This window comes from Melozone crissalis, unplaced genomic scaffold (assembly GCF_028551555.1).
Source record: "Melozone crissalis strain CALT ecotype California unplaced genomic scaffold, PUWL_Pcris_2 ptg000068l_1, whole genome shotgun sequence".
NCBI lineage: Eukaryota > Metazoa > Chordata > Aves > Passeriformes > Passerellidae > Melozone > Melozone crissalis.
In genome coordinates, this window is record NW_026535846.1 from 19,149,113 (window position 1) to 19,175,913 (window position 26,801).

Consider the following 26,801-nt stretch of genomic DNA (forward strand, 5'->3'; position numbering starts at 1 on the left):
TCTGTTTCCATAGTCTGATGACTAAAATACCACTTGGCCTGTTTTCTATAGGTGTGAGAATCAGCTGCTTTGTAAGGTTTTGAATGAAGTCATTATGCTTTTTATATCACGTTTGCCATTTAGAAATAAGCTGTTCTACCAAGGTATGCATGATCAGCAAAGTTAACATTTAGTGCTCCAGAAAGAAATGTCATAACTATGAAACTTGATTTCCCCATGACAGGAACACCATAAATTAGGGAGGCACAATGGCCAGGCTCACAAAACCTTCTTAGCCATCTCTAACATGATGTGATGTGATTACAGCAGCACCAGCAGCACTGTGGCTGCAGGTCTGGCAGTGCCCCTGTGATAAATTCAGCCTTACAGGGATTTGCTGCACATCTGAAGAAGCTTGCTGGGTTTGAAACTTGTCTCAGATGGCTCAGGAGAATCTCTGCTGTTGAGGGTCTCATATGGCCAAAGCAGAATTTGACAGGGACACTGAGTTCACCACCCTTTCTCTTCTCCCTCCTGCATCCAGTTCTTGTTATTTCTTCATTTTCAGAGCTGTTCTTCAGCTTGACCTGCTCTGCAATCCAGGAATGGCCTGGCTGCCAAATGAGGATCAGTCTGGGGTGGAATTTGGCTAAGTACACTTGAGTCATGATTTGGGATGGAAAGAGCAGTGGATGCTCAAGGCCAGGTTGGGTGGAGCACTCTGGTCTCATGGAAGGTGTCCCTGCTCCTGGCAGGGCTGGAATGAGGTGACCTTTAAGGTCCTTCCATCGCAAACCACTCTGTGATTCTATGAATAAATGTAGCAGTTCACTGTTACACAATAATTTTGTTCCTCAAACAAAACTCAGAAAAGTTCCTCTGAAACTCAGAAAAATCTACTCAGTGGCAATATATTCAGAAGGAAAGTTGGGATGAGCCCTTTACAGAAAAGTGAGAGGATTTTTCACAGAAGGTTGTGAAACACTCAGCTCCAGAGAGCAGTAGCTACATAATGTGAAGATTTTTGTTTTACAGTGCACCTGTAACAAATATGACCTTACATGACTGAAAACACTGCTGTACACAATTCCAGCCAAAGAGCAGGGACAGGGCAGGGGAGAGGTTTGGGGTTAGGAAGGTGAAGGGAAGGCTGGAAGAGCCAAGTCTGGAGCTGAGACTGTGATAGTCTTGGATTGTTCACTGAAGGCCACTTTCCCTGATGTTTCCCTGATGTGCTTGGGAACAGGCTGGTGGGAAATACTGAAATACTAGATTAGGCTGGCTTGAAATTCTGGGAACCAAACCCAAACCAGGGCCTTAAGCTGCTGCTTTTGTGTTAGATATGCAAAGAGTACTGAGAGTAATGAGGCAAAACTTCATGCCAGAGATCTGAGACTTATTTTCTCCCAAATTTCCTCTGCTTCTCCTTTTACTTTCCTGACATATTTTGCAACCTGCTTCCTCCTCTTGCTCACGTCTCACCCTCTTCCTCCTTGTGCTCCCTCCCTTTCCTTCTGGCAAACAGCTCTTTGGAGCTGCTGAGGGATGTGCTTCTCCCGAGTAGGAGTAGTTCTGAAAATTGGTTTCCTGCTGTCCATTTTTCTTCTGTTGTCATCCCCTCATGCTTGCTGTATTCCTGCTTTTATCTTTCTTGCTCTCATCAAGGTCCCAGTTAGGAATAAATGGTGCTTTTGTTGAGTGCAAATGTGAAACAGAAAAAAATTTAAAAGTAATTAAAATGCTTTAAAAATACAGCATTTTAATTTTCATATTTCATAATTCCTTGAGAATTTCACCCCAATGCACTTCAGAAACTAAGCTGATAAATGGAGCAAAGCATTATTTGTACAGTGGGATCTATCTAAATATGCAGTAGAGACTTCTGAGTCTCCTTCTCTTTGAGCTTTGTTTTTCTCCTGATTTTGTGGGATTGTTAAGGCATTTGTAAAGGGTGTATATGACATGATTTTAAATTCCCTGAAGAGAGTACAGATGGGCTGTGTAATTATTGCTGAGAGGTGCTATTTTTCTGTGTGCTCTACAACTCACATTCATAATATTTACCTGACAGCCAGAAAAATGTGGCCATCTCAGAATGCTCTGAAACACTTCTTCTCACAATAGAAACATTTCCCATTACAGAATTTCTAACATCAGTAATTTCATATCTCTCTGTGCATTCAATCCATTATGAATTGTTTTCAGAATATTGCAACATTTATAAAATCAACCTTCTCTACAATGTATGTGATTTTTCATGTTGTTACATTTATTCTGTCCTGTTCCACAGCAGGCAGCTGATTGCTGGGTGGGACTGGGATATGTTGGAGGAGGGACATGGGAGACAGGAGTTTGTTTGCTTCTTAGGAGGTTCATTTTTGTGGCTGTATTTGAGGTGGAGGAGGAGGGAGTGTGCACGTTTGTATCTCTTTATTCACTGATTCAGAGAAATTACTCTGCTGGGAGGTGTTCAGATCCTTTCAAATTGCATTAAATAGCCTTCTCATCTCCTCCTCTGGAGGGTGGCTGTCCCTCTCCCTGCAGTGCCAAGAACACCTGGCTCCTTACCACCCTCATTGAGATGTTTTAAGCACTGAGAACTTATTTTAAACTTCCAAGTGGAAAAAAAACCCAATCAGAAACATCTCTTTTTGCAGAGCTTGCAAAGGAAAATTGTTAGGCCAAGCACATCTAAGCTCTTAGTTCTGGCTCAGATCTTTTTAGTATTAGCTTAGTCATTTGCATTTGTCCTTAATAACTGATATGGCTCTAATGCAAATGAGGTAGAGCATTTTCATCATTAGTCCTGGGAGTGCCTTTCCTGCCTTCCATGGCAGCACTGGGTGAAGCAATTCAGGTGAGAGGCACAAGTACCAAGTCTCCACCGTGAGATCCTTTCCAGTTTCAGGCGCTGTTGTGCTCTCAGATTGAAAGTAAAACATCAAGATCTTAATCCAGGAGTGAAGGTTTCCATGGCTGTCCCAGTGACTGCTAATTTAAGAAGCAGGGAAGAAGGCAGCTCCTGTTTGGCTGTTTCCCAACACCATCTGATTAGCTGCACTTCTCTGTTTGGCTGAGCAGCTGGCAATTAATGGATTGATAGGAAGTAGTCACAAGGTAATGGAATTCGTGAGTGAACATCTGGTATTAAAATCAGTAAATGTAGGGGTTTTTATGATTTCTTAAATTCGGTGAGAAAATAATTGCCAGTTGACTACAACTGAAACAACTATATGTACACAGTGGAAAAAAAAGTGCATTTTAAATGGCAAAGTACATATTTTAGGCAAAAGACTTCCCTATACACTGCAAAAGATGAATGGGATCCAGCTGGCTTTCAGACACACAGATCCTATCTTGGTTTTTAGACCAGCTGTTTACCTTGTTCATCTCCAGTACCTACAGCAATCACAGGTACTATAAGTAGCTCAGAAGGCCAACAAGTCACCCCAGCCTTTGTGTGTGCTCATTTCCAGGGTGGAATGACTCAAAATCCAAACCAAACTGCTCTTCTCTAGCCCAGAAATGGCTGTGATCATCCTAGTTCTTGTTGGCATCAGTTCAGGTGTAGCACAGCTCCTGCTTCCTGTGGCAGGGATATTCTTTTCCCTGGAAAAGCCTAAATTGAATACTCTATCAGTTAAGGACTGTAAACTTGAGAGCAATATTTAAAATCTACTGGTTATTAGGATTCAAACAGCATTAGTATCAAGTAAGGTCAATTGGAAAGAAATACATCTTATTATTAACTAAAAAAAGGCAGTGTTAGCAAGTCTTTGCTGACTGGAATTGTGAATTGTGTTAACTTTTCTTGTTCTTCTCCCTTGGTGAGGATGGGATTCAGACAGAGAGGGGGGAGCAGAGGTAGCTCAGCAGGGAATTGGGGCTGGAGCCTCTGCCTGCCCATCCTGGCTTCACAGACCCCTCCAGGGAGTCAGGCTCTGGTTTCTAGAATTTTTTTATTTCTAAGATTTTTTTTATTTCTATTCTCTGTTTTGAGAATATGAATGGAGATCTTGTAGCCGGGGGGAGGGTGAGGTGTGGCATAATGAACATCCCACTGCACAAGTTAATGCTGGGATTTTTTTCTGCCAGTTCCTCTTGTTTTCCCATCGTGGTCAACATCAGAAATCCTTCTTACAACTCTTAAAAACTCTAATCTAGGCCTAAAGCCAGTAGAATCTCCATTTTACCTTCCTTTCCATTTCATTAGATGGGGTGAATTCCAGCCACTGCAGAGCTCTGTAGAGTAGAGCAGCAGCACCTCAATTAAATATGAAATATCAAGATAAATGTGTGAATATAACATCCAGGACTCAGACAAACTTCCAAAACTTGCTTGTCAGCAATGAAATGCCATTAAATCCTCTAGGAACTCGTTAATAGATTAACATTTGGAAGAGTAATTACAACTACATTGCAACGAAGAATAAAGAAAAATAAAAAGGAAAATCCAGCAGCATCATTTCTCTAAACTCTTGACATAAAAGGAAGATCAATACTATAAAAAAAGCAGAGGTAAGGAATTAAGGTCAAGATGATTATGTCAAAAATAGGTAAGCTGTTCATATATATTTCAAATAAAGCTATGTGTAGTATTTGCTATTATTGGTGTGGAATACTCCCTCACAGGGGAGGGAAGAGGGATATTGAGCTGAAATCAAGGATCTGTCTGGAAATTGGGTGAGTTCATGACTTCAGTGCCTTTCAGCTAAATCACAACTAAAATCAACAATGTCAAGCTTTGTAGCTGCATTTTCCGAGGCAGAGAAGGACACTGATTTTTAGTGAGACAAATATATTGCCCTTCAAGAGGATTAAATACTGGAAAAGTCCTTTTTGAGAATTTATGTTACAGCTCTGTAAAGGAAGGAAAAAAGATGAGATAAAGTAGGTACTGTAGGTAGATAAATAGGTGAGATCTTGAGAAATGTTTTCATTTTTCATAAAATTCTCAAAATCTCTAGAACCCTTATGTATAATTCTTTCAATTATAACCTGGAATATTAATCTTGCAAATTTATGAATAGGAATAAATATAAATGGGGAAAACATTACTTTATTTAGGAATGTTTCTTTGTTACTGTGAGTTTACCTTGTGTGTGACCGGGCTGCCCTGCACAGTGCAAGGGGAACTGAGCCATTTTCGGGGGGGGGGGAATAAATGAAAAGTAACGAGGTTATAAAATACATAGATGACAAATCAAATGAAGTCATCAATGTGTAAAACAAAATGTTAAGATTTTAGATTTGCAATTTTCCTATTTAAATGCCCTCATTGATTTGTTACAAATACTGTTAACCCTGTGTTTGGAAAATGGTGAGGACATTATCACTTGTGTTCTCATTTGTAATAAAATAGATTAACTTGCTGTGAAATTTTAACTAGGCTGAGACACAACAGTAGCTACCTAATGAACCAGAGCACATTGCTGTTAAGTAGCTAAATAGATGCATACTGATTACAGGACTGAAAAATGGATCTGTTTACCAGCAAAAGAAGAGTCTGCTCATAGCATTATTCATTATAGGAGGGGAAATTCAGCACATTTCTACATAAACATTTAGAAATGGACAATTTCTTGATCCATATGCAGCTTCACATGGTGATACTCCATCCTTATTTGGAGCATATATGATAGAGAGGGAATTTCAGCTCCTTTGTTGCTTATAGGGAAAGCTCTGCATTCCCTGTGCCTGTACATTGGTGTAGCTGGTAAGACATTAGATAAAATAATCAACTAATTCCCTTAGAAAGTGACTCACTGTGTGATTTAGAAGGACATTTTTATTTGACACTTGTACATCTGCCTGAAGATTTCAAACCAAGACCCTGAGTCTGAAGGCAAATTACTGCAAGCAGAGATTATTTCATAGTGAGAGACAATGGGAAATGCAGTTACCAGAAGGAGCTGGAATACTTTGCTTTTCCAAATCATCAGCTTTTGAATTACTCAAATAACTCCCATTTAAGATGACATATATGGCTGTTTGTGTGATATCTAAGTGTTAATTCCTAGTCATATTTGTTCATGGGGTTTTTTTGCAGAACAGTTGGCATGTCCTCTCCTTGGCTATTCATTTTCATGGTTGCAGTAGACAATGAAATTTACTTAAACTATGCACTCTTCTGTAAAATTAATCATTTCAAAATGATATCTTAATTGTAAATTGAGTGCTCTTTGTGGTTAAAAGAGAGGGAATAGTGCCAAGGAGGACTGTTAAAACGGAAATCCATGCAAATGAAATTGCAGACAGTGTTGTAACCTGTTAGCAGGAACCTATTTGGAAGCTATTATTGGCACAAAGGTAAAAAACACACAGGATTTATCCCCTCAGGATTGCATGGGTATGGTTTGTTATTTAAGACAGTACTTTTTGGGGTAAGAATATTACTTTCAAAAGCAACTCAGTAAGCAGCACATCCACAAAGTCCCAACTCCATTCTACTAATTTGTTCATCTCAGCAACCTTCCAACCCTCTCTTTTGGAGGCCAAAAGGGAGAAAACACAATTCAGTGAATTGGATCTTTTTTTTGGTGAATTGGATCTTTTTTTTCCTCCCACAGAATTTGAAAACTAATTTGTATAAAACCATTCAGTTTTCAAAATTATAAAAACTTGTGACTCAACATAATACACTCATATCTGATCATTAAAAGTCTCCCTTTCCGATCTATTAGTTACTGTACATTCATTAAATAACAGATAATTAGTGAAACTGATCCATTGAGGATTAACAGCTATGTAATAGATACACATCTGTTACATGGTTTTGGGGCTGGGTTGTTATTTAACGTACAATACCAATCCTATTAAAACCAAGTCTGGTGCCACATTCTCAGCTGGTGTGGTTGGAATAGGGAAATGCCATCCCATGCTCTGAGGAGGATCCAATCTCATGTTCCCTTTGCATAACTCCCAGAAGTATCTGTAAATACAAAGATGAGTGTGGCTTAAAGGGATGGTTTTAATGGGTAACAGAATATTCTTGTTGATGTTGCTGGCAATGTAATTAATCAATTGCCCTGATACATCCAAACAGCAGTTTTTATATCAAGGATTTATAATGGAAAAACTTCTAGGAACCACCATGTGCTTCCCAAAGCTACATTATTAGAGGTTAATATCAAAGTTTCTTGTGCAAATATAAATGTGACATTTTGCATGCAGACTCTTGTTTTGGTTAACCGCTGGTGCTTTTCATGCAAGAGGGAAGTTTGTACCAGAGCCACAGCATTTATCATTTGTTCAGGTGCTGTCCTGAGAAGATACTGATGTAATTTATTCAGGTACTGATTCTAGTTAGAAATTCACAAGTACAGATGCTAATTACAAATTTGACTGCATTTAGTGACAGTTCAGTCCAACTGTGAATTGTTTATTTGAAATGTGACTCATATATGGCAATCTCTCTACCTGTAGATTAAAAGTAGTTCGTAAAAGCAACATGAAAGAATATTTTATATGTTCCTATGTGTGAAAAACTTAGAACATAGAAAGTTGCCAACAAGAAAAAAGTGGCAAATGATCAGCTAAGCTCAGCCACATTGTTTGTAGAAGCCAGTGTTGGTTTTGGCTGTAGATAACTACACTGCTCTTAGACACGAGTTCTGTTCTCTGTTTACCTCACCAACACCATTTGCTACCATTGCTTTTAAGCCAACCACACTGTTTTAGCCTGAACCTCGGTGAAACCCGTGGATGAAAGATCCCAGCTTTGCTTTGCTTCTCTTTGCAGGAGAGGATCCAGGACAGCCCTTCCCCGGCGCCGTCCCTGGAGGACAGCCAGCGGCCCGGCAGCCACGCGTCCTCGCACCCCAGCAGCAGCGTGTCCAGCTCCCCGTCCCAGCTGGACACCACCCCTGACAGGATCGGTCAGTGCTGCCATCTTGCTCCCCTCACAGCCCCTCGCTCCCCTCACAGCCCCTCATAGCCCCTTGCTCCCCTCACAGCCCCTCACACCCCTCACAGCCCCTAACTCCCCTCACACCCCTCACAGCCCCTAACTCCCCTCACACCCCTCACAGCCCCTAACTCCCCTCACACCCCTCACAGCCTCTAACTCCCCTCACACCCCTCACAGCCCCTAACTCCCCTCACAGCCCCTCACAGCCCCTAACTCCCCTCACAGCCCCTCACAGCCTCTAACTCCCTTTGTATGCTGGGAACGTGCGGGGAAGCGCTCGCTTGATATGGAATACGCGGGAAGTTCATCCCTTGGTTTTTTAGTTAAAATTAAATACAGTCTCAAGGTGCGTCAAGGGAAATGTAGGCTGGATATCAGGAAGGAGTTTTTTACAGAAAGAGTGATGAAGTTCTGGAATGGCCTGCCCAGGGAGGTGGTGGAGTCACCAGCCCTGGATGTGTTTAAGAAAAGACTGGATGTGGCACTGGGTGCCGTGGTTTAGTTGAGGTAGTCATGGACTCAGTAATCTTTAAGGTCTCCCAGCCTAGTAATTCTGTGAATTCTCTGAAGTTCATCACTCAGCAGAGCCCAGCCCCTCCTCTTGGGTTCCTTCTGTGCCTGTATCCCCTGCACAGAGGGATCACCCCTCTGTGATCCTCTATGATCACCCTCATCCTTGCACCCTTCCCTGTTCCAACAGTCTCCCTCAGTGTGCTTGGGTAGGGAAGTGCTGCTGAAGGCACCTGCTGTTGAAAAAGGGCAAGGTGTGCATGTGTGTGAGGAAAATCGCAAATTCTATGATGACTTTATTATTCCAAAAACCTCCTTGTGCCCACACATTCCTTCATCACCCCGAGGCCGAGCCCTTTCTAGCTTTTTTGGTCCCTCCACCACAGCTTTCACAGCCTGTGCACTATCGATTAAAATGCTAATTCCGTCTAGAGGAAGTTTAGATCCTATTCTTGGTGCTTCCAAGAGGGATCTAGGGCAAGTCAATTAACATCTCCTCACGTCAGTGTGTGTCAACACTGCTGTCTCCTCATGGCCTGGAGCCCGTGCAGGCATTGCTGAGCCAGATTTAGACCACAGAAGCCGTGCACTCGGGGTGAGTCACTGGAGAACTCCTCCCATGCACAACCTACCCCTGGGATTTTGCAGTTCTGAGCCCAGTCCTTGCAGCAGCACCACAGCACTGCCCAGCACAGTGGATAGAACCTGAATTCTTTGTCTAAATCTGTGCACACACAGAGACTGTGAAGTAGATTCCCCTCATCTTTTTATTGTGTAAAATAAGGCTAGAAATACACAGGACAAGAAACTTTTAACTCCCTGTAGCAGCAGTGAAAAGAGACTGTTGATGTCTGTATTTAGAGATCTAGTTTTGTAAAGATATGGATAAAAATTTTTCATTAACAGAATTACAATGATTTTTACTTTTACAAATATAAAAAAAGCTCTCCCTAAAACATGGTGATGAAGTTTGTAACAAGTGTCTTCCCTGGAATAACTGTGAAGTCTGTAATTGGTGGATTGCAGAGAAGAAAATGTTTAAATCAAATAAGAGCAAAGAAAGAGGCATTCTGAAGTCATAAACTGCAGGTGTTAAGTGAAGAATTCCCTTCAGCACTGAAATGTTGGGGGGTGTTTTGCTGTCACCAATCCATTTGGGCTATGATCTGGCAATCTGTGGTTTTTATTAAGCTTACTGCTTTATAGATAATTACTAATACTTAAATCTTTAAATGCATTTTTCCCCAAAATGTTTTTTGGGGAGTACTTTTCCCTCTAATTAATTAATTTAAACATTTCATAAGAAATCACATTCATCTCAGTAGTCATTTGTGTTCTGTCTTGGTATCCTTATCTAATAAACTTGAGCAGATTAGCTTTTACTGCATATTTTACTTGGCTCTAAGACTTAAAATACCAAAATATCAACCAAGAGGAAATATAATTTAGTATTTTCTTTTCTCTTAACATTTTTATATAACTGTGCCCTCTGATTTTTTTTAGCCATGCTGACCAACAGCAGGGAAGGAGAACTCATTGACCAAGAAACTGGGACCAGCCTAAAAAAAATACAAAAGGAGAAAGGTAAAATCACAAACTGTTTTCCATCTCAGGCATATAATTGCACTTATTATGTGTTTCATTCCTTTTTCTCATGTTCTGCATATGCAATGACATTATATTACTAATTTAAGAGAACTAAGTGCTTAATTGCAATGAATAATGTATCCAGTGAACTCACATGGAAGTGTAAGCAATGAAAACTTTGCTTCTCTCTGTTTATATAGCATGAGGGTAATATTTTGCAGGTCTTTTGGCTCAATTATTTATGAAGTTCTAAGCAAATATTTGATCAGTCATGTGCTATTGTTTGTTTGCCTTCAGGGGATGTGTGTGCAGGCTGCTCTGATGCTCTGGGTGAGCAATATAATTTTATGTCTCACCAGTGAGGGGCAGCAAGGGAAGAGGTGATGTTTGGCCTGGGGGATTCTCCTGTGGGCAGGGAAGAGCTTTCTCTGCTGGGCTCTCCTTGCAGAGGTTCGTGGGTGCTGGAGGAGGTGAATACTCAGGGATTTATTCTGGGAAAACACTGCAGAGAGATGTTGAAGGGGGATAGTGAGGTTTTAGACTGAAAAAGATGTTAAGAGAAAGAGAAGGAAGAGAAAACATAAACTAAATGTACTTGTTAGTCTGCTGAGAATATTCATATTTATCATCATAAATGAAGGCACAGACTGATTTCTATTTTGCTTGAGGTGATTTTCATGTATTTTCAGAGGAAGCTAAAAGGCAAGCATAGACAATTTTATGAGCTACTCAGAAGAGAATTTGGAGCCCTTCTGTGCCCTGTGGTTCCAGACTTATATAAAATTATTTGAGCAGTGGCAGGGTTTTGTTCAATCAGCTCTATTCCTGAGAGGTCTGTGACTGATCATGGGTAGGAAGAGCCTGAAACTTCCTCCTTATATTTTGTGTTTCTGTACTCAACTCTCCTTGAAGACAGAAGCTGTTTTCTATTCACTGGTTTTTCTGGACATTTAAGCACTTTCCTCATGAACCCCAAAAGAGCCCTTCTGTGCCATACTGAGGTAATTTTCTGTCTGGATCATCCTGCTTAAATCCTTCCCTCTTGACTCCTGTTGACATTTACAGAAAGTTACCAGCCCTACCTTCACTCCTAAGATTTAAAAATTACATTTCTGTAGTAATTGCATAGTGAGTATTTAATCTAAGCCTGAAAGTGTAGTTGATTATAATTCTGTTGAACTGTACATGGTTTCTTGCCACATGCTCAGTAATTTTTCAGTGAAACAATTCAGTATCCTGTGGGGTTCAAAGATGCAAATCATGTACTTCTTGGTAGTAGCAGTTCTGTCACTCAGGATGGATGAAGGAAGGTACAGTTTAAAAATCTGAAAAAATAATTCAGAAATCCCCAAAGCGAAAATAATTGAACCTCCACCACCTGTGAACCCAATTCCCAGGCTCCTGTGATCATTCCTTTTAACATGGATGAAATCACAAAGATCTGATGCTAACAGTTTGTGTGCCGTAATTCTCCTTAAGATTAAAGTTGTGTAGGTTTATTCATTTCCTAGTCTACATTTTTGCATAATTTCTTTAATTGATTAAGTACTGGGAAATACGTCTTTATACATGTGTTAGTTCTGCATGCACTTAGGGGATGTTTTTGGAATTAATTTAGTGTGCAGAGATCCACCTGCATCAGAAAAAATGCTTTGAAATCAGGAGACATTTTAAAATATTATTTTAGAGACAGAACAAATTTCTTCTTTTCTGCTTGGTCTGCAGATGTCAAGTTTTGCTCAGAAAATATGAGGATGAGGAATTTAGTTTTTGTTGTCATATACAGATGTGATTTTTCAAGTCATCTCATGGCTCCAGAACCAGAACCTTTTGATGAGATTATAATGGGACTAATACAGAAATTGTAAAGCACCAGCTTTTATGTCCAGCATTCCAAACTGATTTTGCATTAATCAGTGGGACAGACCTATAGTGCACTTTCTGTAGGAACCACTGGGGTTGGTCCTCAATGATTTGTCCCAGTCCTGTGTGGATTCTTTGTTCCTAATACTGTTTTTGTTTCTCCTGTATAATTATTTTGAGCTCAGTTATGTTGAGTGCTTTAGAGTCAGGTGTGGACAATGTGAGGAGTGGGATCTGTGCTGCCTTGTCCTGCAGAAAACATCCATGTAATTTGTATACAGAGCAAGCTTTGTTTTTCCAAACCTGCCATTGCTCTTACCAAGGCAAAATATATTCACCATGGAAAAGATTTTCAAAGTTATTAAGAAGGAATGTAGTTAAAATAAAAGTATCAACATTTATTAAGTATGACAAGTAAGCGGTTTATACAACCGTGGCAAACATATGTTTTCACATCTGTTTTGAGTAATATCATCATGATTTTAAAAATGATTTATAGCTCTGCAGGCCATAAAATGCCAGCTTTGCTGTAAGTTGGAAGTTTTCAAACAACAAAGAAATTATTGAAGGCATATATTGAACGTGTGTTTGTGTTATACACCTTGACATAACTTCACAAAGCTAAGGTCTCTACAACAATTAAGATAACAACACTTGAAAATTAAGGAACTCAAATTTATCAGGAGTACTATTTATTGAAATCTTAGAATTAAAAAATAATTAAAGTTATTGTAATTATTATAGACAAAATATCTCTCAGGATACACAGGTTTTGTTTTCCATATCCCATTTTAAGTGATCTCAGCAATAGACAAAAATGTGGCACTTTGTTGTTATCAAAGTAATTTTAAGGTAATTAGGGCTGAGGAGAACACAACACTGCTTCTTTAAAAGACAGTTAATATGAGGTTGTTGCAATTCCTGTGTTGGTGGGGCAGAATTTCCAGAATTGGTGATTGTCTCATTGCAGAGCATTTAGAGCCCAGTTACAGCCATACCTGTAAGCTTTTTGAAGGAGAAATGCCATTAAATCTCAATTACTCTGCTTCTTTTCATCATCCTTTTAGAGGAAATATGGTCAGATTTAGCATTAGAGGGCAACAAAGTTAAACATCTTTGGAAGTCTGCATGGTTTGGGGTCTTTATATATATATATCTAAAATTGTTTTTAACGCATGGATTACATACAGTACTATATTTTTTGTCAAATGTCTTTTTCTGGCATGTTACACCAGCATTTTGCCTGTGCATCTATTTCTGAGTGAAAACCATATCAAGAGTAATCTGCACTTTATTTTGAAATCACTAGTTCAAGGAAACAGTTACAAACCCCCCCTAGAACACAGCCCACATTTTACCTGCACAATTACTCACGGAAACTACACTTTAAATTCATCTGCTTCGATACATATCCTGGAAAAAAAATCTCTATTGTGTGGGGTGGGATTGTGTTTGACACAGCCCTGTATAGGCTTTACAGAAAGCTCCATATGAATTCTGGCATTGGGAAGGTGAAATGAGCCAGAAAAGAATTTGGCCGCACCTTCCAGCCGGATTTAGATGCTGGTGCAATTATTCTGTTTGACTGCATGACAAGAAATATTTCAAACTCCTCACACAGGCTGGAGCACTAAAAGGCACTGGCCCAGCTCTTGCCACAGTGAAATCAGTGGGGATGTACAGGATGTCTTCAGTGGAACAGTTTGACCAAAGCTTGGTCTTCGGGAAGGTTTTTCCCCCAGCTCGTGCTGCTGGTTGTTATGTAGACATGGCTAGCATGTTCACATGGGGTTTGTGGTGCAAACCACTGTAGGAAAATTCAATTAATGACCCTATTGTCAGACTTACCCACTGTTTGTGCAGTCAGTGAGTACAAATAAATAAGATTTTTGCTGAGAAGGGGCTGCCCTGCATTCCCAGAGCTGCTCCCTCCTCCAGCCCATCCTGCATTTCCAGAGCCCAAATCCAGGCTCTGGGGCTGTGTCCCGTGGCCAAGGCCATGGCAGTGTCCAAACTCTGCACCTGGCAGCTCTCCCTTCCCAGTGTATTAAAGAACACCTTTGCCTTTATTGCTTCAAGGAAAGGGGAATTTTGCATCATTTCTGTCCGCTGAGTGAAATATTTTCAGATGGCCAGAGACCACGGTAATGAAAGAATAACCATATTTATTTATTGGATTTCATTAGCAGAAAAGAGGGTTTATGCTGTTTAAATTAATCACTGCCAAAGGACCGGGCTACTCAGGATGTGAGGGGAGGAGAATGAGCAGGTGCAGAACACCTGAAACAGCAACAGGCTGGGGGGGCTGTGCTCCAGAGAGGAGACTTGCCCAGCAATTCATCTGAAAGCATCCAGATGGAAAAGGGAAGGAAGGAGAAGGAGAACAAGGAGCACGAAGCTGAGCCACACAGTGGCTGTGCAGAGTGTGCAGGAGGTGCCAGCACCTCACATGGTCCCTGTGCTGCCTATTTGACATGTCAATACTGGCAGCTTAAAGATATAATGAGAAAAAAAGCTGTTTTCTTCACAAGTGTGCTCATGAATACGTGAAGAACTCCCCAAATCAGGAGTGACACTGTGTTCATTCTGGTGTCTGAGTGTGTGTGTCACAGACCTGGGGTTGTTTCATCAGCTGTGGGTGCAATAGTACATAAATTTAAAGGTTTCTTTTCCCCAAAACCTCGAGTGACATGCGCAGTGCAAGTGTCCTCTGGATAAGTCAGAGATATTTTTACATTTTCTATCCTCAGAGAATACTGAAAGATAAGAAGCACAGTGCTCTATTCTGGGTGGAGGCATTTTCCACAAGTCTTTTTTTGTTTTTAAATTTAACCTACAAATGAACTGACAGCTGTTAAAAAGGTGGCCTAATAGTAGATGTGATTGTCTGTCAGTCAGTCCAAAAAAACCCAAACCCATAAAACCAAGGCAGACTCTATTAACACTTAGATTCACAAAATGTAAATAATTAATAAAGGTAAAGCTTTAATTTTTGAAGTGTCTGTACTCATGATGTTATGATTGTGTGCTTAACCAATGCTGAAAGATTTATAAATATAAAGGCAATTATGCAAGAGATGCTGGTGAAGTACTCCAAGGTCACACCTTTTACATTCAGTTTATATTAGAGCTTATTATTATTTTAATATTATTATATTATTTGCAGAATTATTTTTAGGAATGCTCTTTTTTTGATGAGTAAAATACCTACTTCAGAGTTAGCTTGCCAGATGGGCTAAGGCAGTTTCTTGCATTGATATATAATTTATTAATATGTTTAATTTATTAGATTTCAGTGACTTTAATGTACTGCCGTCTAAACACTACAAATTATGAGTCTGTATAAACATGGTGAAATAATTAAATGTTCTTTACTGAAAAAGCTTTGAAACAAATTTTTAGTAAGGTATTCATTCATGTCAGACTGCAATAAAATGGGCAAATAAGAGGGAGATCAGGAAGCTGCTCTTCAGTCAGTTCTCTCTTCAGGGACATTCCCACTTTTCCTCCAATACTGTAAATTGTTTTATGTAGGTTCATCTGAGCTACATCAAATTTGAAAAGTATAAGAAGGGGAGAAAAATTGTCGATTTTCACCCAGTGACCTAAGAAAGCTTTTGGCTTAGGCCCAGGAATCTTTTCCTTAGCACTGGTCTTAAGCCTGACGTGCTGGATTCTCTGCTTGGTGTTAGCTGTGGTGCAAAGTCATTAACCTGAGACCTGCACTTGGTGACGTTCTTAATGTCTGTGAGTTATTTAATAAGTTTGCTTCAGTCCTCATTATGGGCAGTAGGATGTGGACAATCTGTGTCCTGAGAGGTTGCTGAATGTTTTTGTCATTCAGAAATCCTTGGGATCTTGGGGAATGCACCAGCAGGGGCTCAGCCTGCCCTGCCTGAGCACCAAACCTGCTCAGGGGCACTGTGCTCCTGCATTTGTGTGCCCAAGTGTGCAGCTGTGCACACACAGAGGAAGAAAGGGATAAAAATACAGATAAAAATTCAAATTAGTCATAAAAATTTTTAATTGCTGACTTGGGAAGTTGTGCAGTATTTGTGACTGAGGGAGATCTTCAAGAAATTCACAGAAGCTGCACTTCATTAAACAGTTCTTTCCTGAGGGTTCCTTCCAGTGAGCCAGGGTTTGTCCTGCTGCCCACAGCTGGATGTTCCAGATCAGTGAAATGCAGAGCTCATGATTGTGACAGCAGTGTGCGCTCCTGCTGTCAGAAGAGCAAACCCAGCTCTGGTGCGTGGTGTTTTGTGTAGCATTTTTTGTGTACTCAGGGACTTTTTTTCTAATTTGATCTTGAATATCTAAGATGGCTCTGTGGAGTGTGTCTGTCTCCTGTGTAACAGTCACATTAAGATGGCAATTAAGGGCTCTGTCCTCCCTTTTGAGGAGGATTTGCTGCCCAGAGGTTTCTGGGGACAGCAAGGCTGAGACAAAACTGCACATTAAGGTTCATCTCCAAAGTGGTTTAGAATGCTCAGTGCATTAGAATGTCCCTGATAACAAAAAGTAATAAATCCTTAGTGAACTTCTAACCCTAACCATTCGAGGATTCTGTGCATAAGATAGTTAAGTAACCTCAGAGTGGAAGTAGAAAAAGATTATTCTTGATGTGTAGTCATGAAACCAGAAAAAATGTGTTCTTCATTATATCCCAGACATTGTGGTGAGTTCTTTTGATAGAGTTACATGAATTCTTATTAGCAGAGCTGATAATGGCCCATGTGCTCCTCTCAGAAGCCACTGGGGCTGCAGATTGCAGGAGATCAGATTTCATGTTTGATTCTTGGGACAGAAGGCACCACTCCAACACTTGAACTGTATGGGATTTGAGATTTGTGTGTCACAGCCTCAGTAGTTTCTGGGGATGGACAGTTCTCTCAGTCAGTTTTTCATATTATCAGCTGTCCTTTGGAAATTCACCATTGTGCCTGAAGGAGCAGGAGCCCGCAATTGTAATCAGTAAATAAAATTTCAACTGGATTAGCTCAGTTTGTTACAGCCTGGTGCTGATAATGCCAAGGTTCTAAGCGGGATTTTATCCTTGCATGGGCCATTCACTGAAGAGTTGGACTTGAAGATTTTTGTGGGTCCCTTCTGAAGATTCCCAGCTGTGAATATCCTTCTTGTACCAGGATTGATAAAAAGATGGAAAGGGAGACAGCTGTGAGCTCTGAAATTGCAGGTGAATGAGTACAAACTAGAAAGAGGGATTGCTCCAATACAAAATTCCCCAGCACACTTTGGTCATGCTTGGCCTTTCCATGTTGATGTCAAAATACCAACTGATTTATTTTCTTCTTTTATTTTGTAGTCAGTATGAAAGTAGTTTCCAAAGCAGATTTTTCTTCTAGTTGACAGAATGTGACAGGCTATAACAAGCAGTTTAATAAATAAAATTCTGCTTCCAGGTGTATTCTGAGATGTTATAATCTATAAAACATGGTGCAGTTTTGAATCTGTCTGTTTCACCCGTCACTGGGGCTGCTCTGTGATATTTTGATAGTTGGAGCTGGCTTGTGTGAATTTGCTGACATATCCTGTGGCTGTTTTGGGAGCGTGTTGTCAGCGAGGGGATCCAGAGCTGTACAAATTTCACTGACAGTTCAGAGGAGAGCCTCTTGTGCTGTGCTTGGAAGATGCCTTTTTATGTGGAATATGCTGGATGATGGAGCATCTCCTGGAGATGGCTGAGCTGGAGCAGAAATTGGGATGTGTGTGTGTACACGTGCCTTCTCACAGAGGCCAGAAAATAACATGTTCAGAAATTGTTCAGAAAATACCATATTATTTATACATCTGTAACCTCTGGGGAATTTTTAGGTGCTGTCGAATAGGAGACTGTATTTGTTATTGCTGTCTTGGTTTTTGTTAGTTTGAAAATCTTAAAATTGACTGCAATGATGGCAGCCTCCAGGCAGAAGTGTGAAGAGATTCACATATTAAAGGAGGAGTCACCAGAGCTGCTGTTTGACTTGTGACATTATTGTCATTATTGTCATTACTGTGGAATGGCCTTCGGCACTGGAGGCAGGAGGGATTTAGGCAGAAAGGAGAGCTGGAATTGCTCTATAAAACCATAGATCTATATTTATACTTATGTATATTTCTGTTTATATGCCATCTATATTTATATATACTGAATTTTATTTTAACTGATATATTTCAAGGAAAGCATAATACTTCTGTAAAATCACCAGCAGTAGTAATAACGATAATAAGGATTATATCATGACATAATTTATTTGTACAAAGCTTTTGATATTTAAAAAAAAAGAAATCCACCAATATTCAAAAGCTAATTAATAAGTTCCTTAGAGACAGTTCTGTTGTTTCAAGAATGGTCATTGTTCATTTCTCTCCATAGTCAGGTGTGGAAAACCCAGCAGAAAATGAGTCAAGTGTTTCTAGATTAGAGTCTGATTCACAATGAGAATTCTCTCTAATACACAAGATAACTTTTCAGCATCCCAGTTTAGGATGAGTGTTCTGTAAACATCACTTCCTATATGGCTCACATTAAATACTGTATGGAGCAGGCTGGAGCTTTAATTTTACACAACTAGCGGCTCATATATCATCAGTCACATAAAATACTGAGGGTAAATGGTCCCAAGTATGTGCAAAGTATGATTTTCTTTCTGGAAGAGCTGTTGCCAAATTGGCAGAATCACTGTGGGGTTTTTTCACCAATGAGGGCCAACCTACACAGATTATCAGGGTTAGTAAATTGTAATGGCAGAATTAAAATCACAAATCATGCAGTTTGTTCTTTTTGCTTGATTTTTTTCTTATAATTTCTGCTGTTTTGAGCAGCAGAGGGGCTGGGCTGGGGCTTTCCTGGCTGACTCCAGTGCAAGTGTGTTCTGATATTCCAGTGTGCAAGTTGTTGGGGAACTGGTTTCTCTTCTATGACTTACAAGAACATCTGTTCCCATTTCCTCTGTAGAAAACTCACAGTCTCAAGGACTGTCATTTATTCCCTAATATTCCTCCTCATCTGAAAAGGAAAATCTCAGCTCTCTATACATGAAACTGCCTAGTTTTCTTTTTTTCTTGAAGTCTACACATAGAAATAAAGCTGCGGAGAAATTCCAGCTGGCAAAGGACCAGCAGCATCCTGCAGTTCTCTCCTGAAGGAATTACTATGGGAAGTGTCTGTGGCGTAGCTTTAGAATGTTTGCATCACTAAAATGAGCCTGTTTATCTAAAAAAAAGAGATTATAACAGAAGAAATCCAGAAGGCGTAATAATACATATTAAACCTTGTTTTCCAGGCTGTTGAATCAATTTATAGGAATATGTGAGTGAGCAGGAAGGTAACAGCATCTGGTAGCAATAACAGTTTCCCTTTCTGAGTTACCAAATTAGCTATGGGAAGGTGATTAAAAATAAAATATAATGATTTCTGATAGAAATAGGTAAACGGCATGGGCTTTGAGATAAGAACTTGACAAATGTGTAAAATAAATGCAAAACTGGTTTTGAAAAGGGGGGACATTACCATTTTCTGTGTTGTGTGCCAAGGTTTGTGCATTTCAAATGTTGGCAGTTGGCTTCTTTTCAAAACTGATAAATAATGATGTTTGCTGTGGAAACAATTATCCTAAAAATAATTTAAAAGGATTGTATCCCCTTTTTGTTTGCCTATAAAGACCACATTCGATTTATATATAGACAGAAAGAGCTCCACTTGCATCTATAAAACAGTTCTTAAATCATTCTAAATTATTGATGTGCACAAAGAACTCTTTCCGCTTTTGTTTGAAGTTTTATTTCTGCGGCGTTGTGCTTTCTAATTGTACTTTCAACTGCTATGACATCTGTTATAGTTGTTTCAAAAACTTTCCATACTTTTCTTTTTTAATGATAGACAGGCTTTTCAAAGACAAACTGTCTTCATTTTGAGCAAGAAAAATAATTAGTTGAAAAAAGATCACTGATTTGGCCGGCCAACTCACCATTTTACTGGCTTTTTTTTTCACAAGTTGCTGTTTTATATGATTCCAGCACCTATTCAACAGAAATCTGGCCAAGAGGAATTCATCTCTGCAGTAACTCCGAAACCAGAGAGCACCAGCATATGTCCCTTGCTTCCCCGAGGAAATGCAGGACTTTATTCTGACAAAAAGAGTACCAAGAAAGTACTTCACAAACCCATAGTGTCTATATGTCTGACAGATGGAAAAGTGAGCTACCATTCCAAGCTGCTGTGCCCAACAATATAGGAATAAAGCTCAGAAATTGGAGATGAGATTAATGCTTAAAAGTCTGCTTAGAAGCCCTGTTTATTACAACTGGGGATAGGAATATGTGGTGCAGCAATAAACAGGTTTCTAATGATCTGTGGCATAATGCAGTCTTACCTCTGGTGTTAAATCTAGGAGACTAGATCTAAATTTGAAGTATTCCAGATTAGGATTTTAAATCTAAATTTCAAGTATTCCAGATCAGGATTTTAAATCTAAATTTCAAGTATTCCAGATTAGCAAAGCACAATGTAAAGACATTTCCTTGTCTTTTTTCAGAAGAGGGGATTTTTACCCCTAAGGTAGATTTTTTTTGAAAAATTTAAGCCCTGGACTCTGGTCTAGTTGTGGTACACCATAACTAACCTTTAAATTAGAAGTTGCCCAGATTTCATATAATAATTAATACAATGCTCAGGGATTTAATTGACCACAAGATTAAACTATTAAGGAAAAAAATTCATCCTAATTGAGAATTGAATCCCTACCCTTTATTCATGGAGTGTCTGCTCTGCCACTTGAGTCATGAATTGGGGGTTAATTGACTGTCTAGAATCTCCCAAGGAACAATTATTTCATGCAGTGGTGTTAACACATCCTGGCATAAGGCATTTTTATGGGACTCCTTTTTCCCCCTGGATTTAGAGAGATGTCCTGAGCACAGCAAGGAAAGCTGCTGGATGTGGGGAAGGGAAAAAAGATGGAAACACAAAAGGGATTTGGGGTTTCCTTTCACACACAGTCCCAGCACTTTTCGTGTTTTTGCTTAGATTCAGCAATGTAATTTTGCTGCATATTTAAGTGTCTGCTCTTTTACAGTGTTCAGGGAGTATAAATTCCTTGATAATAATTCAAATTTGTGGCAGAATTACACTTCCAGCTCAAGTTGTTACAAGACTTAGAAATGAGCAGCCTGGAGTAGTGGATGGTGTCCCTGCCTGTAGCTGAGTGTTGGAACAAGATATTCTCTAAGGTCCCTTCCAATCCAAACCATTTTGTGATTCTCTGAAATAACCTGTAAGTAATTCAACATAAACTCCTCTAAAAACCATTTAAAAAATCTAGGTGTACTTAAATTTTTACTATTTTTTACTAATTTGCTTGCATGGTGATTAATAAAATCCATTACTTCATAGTAGATTTTTCTGCTTCATTAGTGCAAATTTGCAGAACTTTTCTAATTACTATTCTCCTTTGAAGAATAAATAATAAGAGATAATATCAAAATTTTTTAACTAAATGAAGACTTAGCTATGGATACAGTTAGGCATTTTTTATATTTAAGTATATTCTGGTTTTTAGATGCTTTTATAAATGTGCCTTTTGTCTTTATAGAAGAAACTGTCAGAATTTAGGAGAAACTATTTTTGGTGGCACTATCAAAGATAAAAGGAAATGCAGAAAAATTTAGCTTTTTAAACTTTGATTTCAAAACTCAGTCCTAAATCCTGTGAGCAGGAAGGACCAAGTTAATTCATGCTTGAAGCTGTGTGAAATCTCTCTGTGCTGAGTGGGGGCTGGGAAGGGATGGCACCTCACAGGTCCTGTTTGAAACTGATGCTGTACAGAAATCTGGTTTTGGTGGGTTTTTTTCCATTTAATTATTCTTTTAAACAAGGAAATGTCAATTGTAATGACATGTAGGCATGTGAAGTGTAATAAATATTCTGCAGTAAAGAAAGAGGAAACATGATCTGATATTTCTAACAAAAACCTCGGCAGAGTGTTTCTTGCAGTGTGAGGAAACAGTTGTCCCAGGTCCCATGATAACAGTCTAGGCTCCCAAAAGCTGCCAGCATCTGAGGAGAATGGTGCCCTGGTGAGAAATAGAGTAAGAAGGAACAGCATTTCCCATTGCTGGTGACTTGGAAGAAAAAACCTGGACATGTTCACAGTATGAACTAAGTGACAAAACAATATTTTACACTCTTGAGTGTGATTCCTTTACTGTTATCACCTAGTTCTAACTTCTCCCCTTTAAATATAATTCTGCTCCACAGTTTCCTCCACCTGCTGTTTTCCAAACCTCACACATGTCCTCAGTCCACATAAATCATCCTTCAGCTACACTCCCCAGCCACATTTTCCACTGCCAATTCAAGCTCTTTCCAGCACCCAGCCTGCCTGTCTCCCCTTATTTGTTTTTTTTTTTTTCCTCTCCATGTTTTGATTTTTTTTTTCTTTTCTGTAGGAAACAAATCCATATATTGACAAAGAAACCTTCAGGGTCAGAAACCTTTTTGGTTTTGATGTTTTGGGGTTTTTTTCTACTCTATTTATTCTTTTTAAGTAAGTACCACACACACAAAAAAAAAAAAAAGTAACACTTTTAATGACTTCTCAGTGTGTTAGGTAAGTGTAATTGACCCTGTGTAACATTGCTGTCTGCAGTTGGTTTAGATTTTAAAAAAATCCATAGTCTATCACATGGAAGACCTGCCTGGGGTGAGTGGAAACCCTCAGCAGTGTAAGATCCAAAGCCATGCCCTGCAGGTATTCAGCACTGCTCAGGGAGAATTGTAAATTGTGGTGATGGTCACACAACATTCCCTGTGGAATCTTGCCTTTAGCTGGGCATGCTCTGGCAAGTCCTGCAGTTGACAAGGAGCCCCCACAGCCCCTGCCTGTGCTGCCACGAACAAACCTGTCCTGGGACTCCTGTGGGGCTGGGGAAGCCGCTGTGCTCAGATTCTGCCCTTGGAGCAGCTTTTGCCTTCACCTTCCCTTCACTGCTCCTGGAGGAAGCAGCTGATAGGGATCGACACGATTTCCTGGGCACAGCACATTCAGATTTTTATTATGATATTACCAGGACATATGTTTGTGGAAAGAAGATATATATGCATATATCTCTCTGTTTAGCCTTGGAATAGAAACTGTGTAGAAATGGTATATTACCTGCATGAAACTGAAAATATGGGTGCCATAGGGTGCAGGAATTGGGCCCAGCTTTGCTTACAAATCAGCTTGATGATGAGGCTGCAAAAGTTATATTTTCACTGCTTTCACATACTGAATTTATTAGCTTCTGGAAATTGATTTTGGATGCCTTTCATTTGCCATTGGGCTGGAGTCAAAGGCAAAACGATGATATACCACATTTTGCTCACTCATCTTTTTATTGCCCAACTATTGTTATTGAGGAAAAGACGTTTGATGTGTTCCTCAGAGGAGACAGAAAGTACATTTCATTTTCTTTTAATTGATGAAAGTGTAACTGAACACAAGTCCTGCAGTCCTCACCTTCAATATCCAGGAGGAGTTATAAGGGATAGAGGGAATGGCCCTGGGATTCAGCTTGGATCAGAGCTGAGAGCAGGAGCCAGCAGGGCTGTCAAACTTTGTCCTGTTTTATTTGCTTGGAAGGAACGGTGCAAAGTTAATATCGATGCAGTGCTGTGAAAGTGCTCAAGTAGTTATCTCTGGGAAAGTAATGTGAACTCAGCAGTATCATTGCTTTGATCTTTGGTTAAAGTCTTACAAAACTAGATTGCTGTTTGATTGACAACCTTGTCAGAGAGTGAATGAAGACTGACACTCTAATATTGAAAACGCAGCGTTTACAAAACTTAAAGCCCGAGTTTTCTCATGACACTGCTGCTTTTGTGGAAGACTGAATTTCACATTTATTTTTAAATAAGTGTATACCTTGCTGTGTGAAGCTAAAACTTATGATTTTAGACTGCTGGCTCACAAATTCTTCTCACCCTAATAATTGGTGCAGATATGTTTATAGCAAGAGCACTGTCACCGTGCATTTCAGGAGCTGCTGTTTGAAGGCTTGATCGTGGTGGTATTTATCACATCTCAATACCAAATCATGATCAATCCAGCACAGGCTGATGGATGCAGCAGTGGCAGGCTGAGCTTGGCTTGGGTAGTGGATCTGACAGTGTCTGGGTGGGTCTGATAACACAGGTTAAAGGTTTTCTGCCTTGCAGTTCTCTCTTGAAGGGTTGTCTTCAGCTGTTGTTTCTTCAATTACCCCCTGTAATACCCTCAAATGAGACTGTTAAAGGGAGACTTAATTTGTGGAGTAGATGTCTTTCATGCCAGAAAGTCATGGGTACTTTTCTACACATTCCTCAATTTCTTCTTTAAATTAGACAAAATAATACATTTTGCTTGTTCAAAAAATAAAGGGCTTTAAACAACTCTCACTCCTATTTTTGTCTGACATGACATTAACTGCCATGATTTAAATAAAGTGTAAGAATGAACCAGATTGTGCTTATTCCCACATCAAAATACCTTCAGTAAGAAAATGTCTCCCCAAAATAATAATCCTGCATCATCCAGAAGTGTTAGTGAAGAGACTCTTTATATGATGCAGTTTAAAAATAGGCATCCAAAAGATTTTCACAGAAGGGGCTGCTGAGCTGTGCTGTGGGGCGTGGGAACTACTTAAATTGGCTTTCCTGTCAAAGCCAGTGTTTGCTGAGACTACATCATCAGTTTTTCCTGACCTTCTGGTTCTCAATTTACTTCAGGATTGCTAAATTCTGTGTGCAGTTCTTTCCTTACCTCTCAGCTCATGTATGTCCTGAATGGATGTGTGTGGATGTCGCATTTAACATCCCTAGAAATCTGCACAGACACTTACAGATTGAGATGTGTGCTCTACAATGTAATATCTTCACTAAAATGTCCTTCATGAAAAAATATTAATTAAAAGCCCAGATTAAAATCACTTTCAGCAGCAATGCAGCTTTGCTGACAAAACCCTAAATTTGACTGTACTCTCAAGTGGACACTTGTAAGTCATGAGGATAATTAACCATTTCATTATTTGAGGTCTGCAAGTGAGTGATTTCAGAATGAAAAGCATATATAGCTGTGTTGATTATGCAGAATAAATTATTTTCAAATACACATTTAAATCAGTACATTTTTTTTATTGTGTAGAAAATGCATATCCATGAAAAAACTCTGTATTGATCACCTAAATTTTGCTGTAAAGATTTTTTAAATATATATCTGAAATTCCTTTGGAAATGTCCACAATCTGCTTCCATATTGCAACACATATGGTAAGAAAATCTTGCTTACAAGCCAGTGACTGTTTTTAAACAGTTTTCAGAATTGCACTGAATAACAGCTCATGCACAAAAACTGGTGTGTTTTGTATTTATAACAAGCAGCTTAACATTTTCTAAACGATGACAAATTTCTCCCTGGATATTTTTTAATGTAATAATAGGATTAGTTTAGCTGTCCCTGGGGTTTTTTTATGTACGTAGGCACTGGTGGTATGTTAGGAATATTTCTGAGTCATTCTGGTTCTGTCTTCCTGCTTTCTTCAGAACTGAGAGGCCTCTGTGGCCATAAAGGTTGTTGCTGTTGATAGCTTTGATGTGTGTGTGTGTGTGTGTGACACGTAATGTTGATATTTAGGAACCGATTCCCTTGCTATGATTTTGATAAAGCAGTTTCTGGAACTTGTTGTATTTCAGTTCAAGATTTACGGCTCTCCTTTCGCCTCAGACCTCATTTTTAAAGGTCAGAAGAGAAAAGAAACCCCAAACCATAAACATATTAAGTGAAATATCCATGGTACCTCCTGTTAATGGTATTTCCTTAAAGCAGATAAGTTACTGAGCCCCCTTTTAAAACAAGAGTGTTAATTTACTGTTTCCTTTCATCTGTTGAAATAATTACTTTTCTTCTTCGCCTTCAATAGTTTGTTCTGGTCGTTAACATTTCTGTAAAATTAAGTTTGAAAGGTGCTTTTAATGTTCACATAGACTGCAGAGCACATTGGACTGTTAAAATCAACCTACTTAAGGCAGAACTAATGTTTAACACTCGCAGCTATTTGAAGTAGTTCACTGCCCAGTTTAATGGTGCTGCCAAGGGCAATGGTCACATTACTCGCTGCTGGATTTGGGGGGGTTCTTGTGCTGGCAGTAAAGACAATCCATGAGACTCCTGAAAACATTGGCTTAGATCTTAAAAGCATCATTTTTCTACTCCCAAAGCTATAAACTGTAATTTCGTGGGTAGCAGTGGACGAGAAGCACCGACCCCTGCTCTTGGCTGCGTGCTCTGTTTAGGAGTCACAGTTTCTGTGTCTTAATGATCTTTCCTGCAAACTCTGGTTAAAAAAGATGAGATCAAACTGTGCAGAAGTCATGCTGAGGATGGGAGATGTGATCTTGCACCATGGGATGTGGGTCTATGGGATCAGGTCAGCTTTAGGGCACCTGCAGCAGCCGGTGAGGAGCAACCCTGGGCAGCCCAGCCCAGCCTGGTGGGCAGGAGGGGGAGGGAAACGTGGGGACACCTTGGCTGCATCATGAACCAGCTCTGGTTTGGTCACAGCCCCACCAGCACCCTCTGTTGTGTTGGTTTTTGTGGGTTTCCCTGATTCATTTACAGAAGTGGATATGTCTGCCATGCACTACGAAAATGCTGCTCCAGCCTTGCACTGAGAACAGACCCTCCCAGTGGCCAAATTCACTTCAGACCATTCCCCTCCCAGCACTGCCTCAGTCTGAGGGGTTCAGAATGCAGGTCAGACAAGATGATTTATGAGAATCTTCAGGCCAATCCTACAGAAGAAAATGTAACTATTGCTCTGTGGAGATGGGACCCGTGCTGGAATCCTCAGCACATCAGTGGGAATTGCCTGGTGCAGGACTGCCCTGAGTAACCCACAGCCCAGCACATACATCACATTATTCCTCTGTGAG

The 26,801-nt window shown here is 39.7% G+C and overlaps 1 protein-coding gene across 6 annotated transcripts in view; it reads left to right on the forward strand.

Moving 5' to 3' along the window:
• DACH2 (dachshund family transcription factor 2) overlaps nt 1–26,801 on the forward strand; it is a 237,701-nt gene that overhangs the window by 185,137 nt on the left and 25,763 nt on the right. For all 6 annotated transcript variants that reach the window (XM_054289880.1, XM_054289883.1, XM_054289884.1 and 3 more), the window contains exons 6-7: nt 7,721–7,856; nt 9,902–9,982. In XM_054289880.1, coding sequence (XP_054145855.1) covers nt 7,721–7,856; nt 9,902–9,982 — 217 coding nt within the window. The remainder of the gene's footprint in view (nt 1–7,720; nt 7,857–9,901; nt 9,983–26,801) is intronic.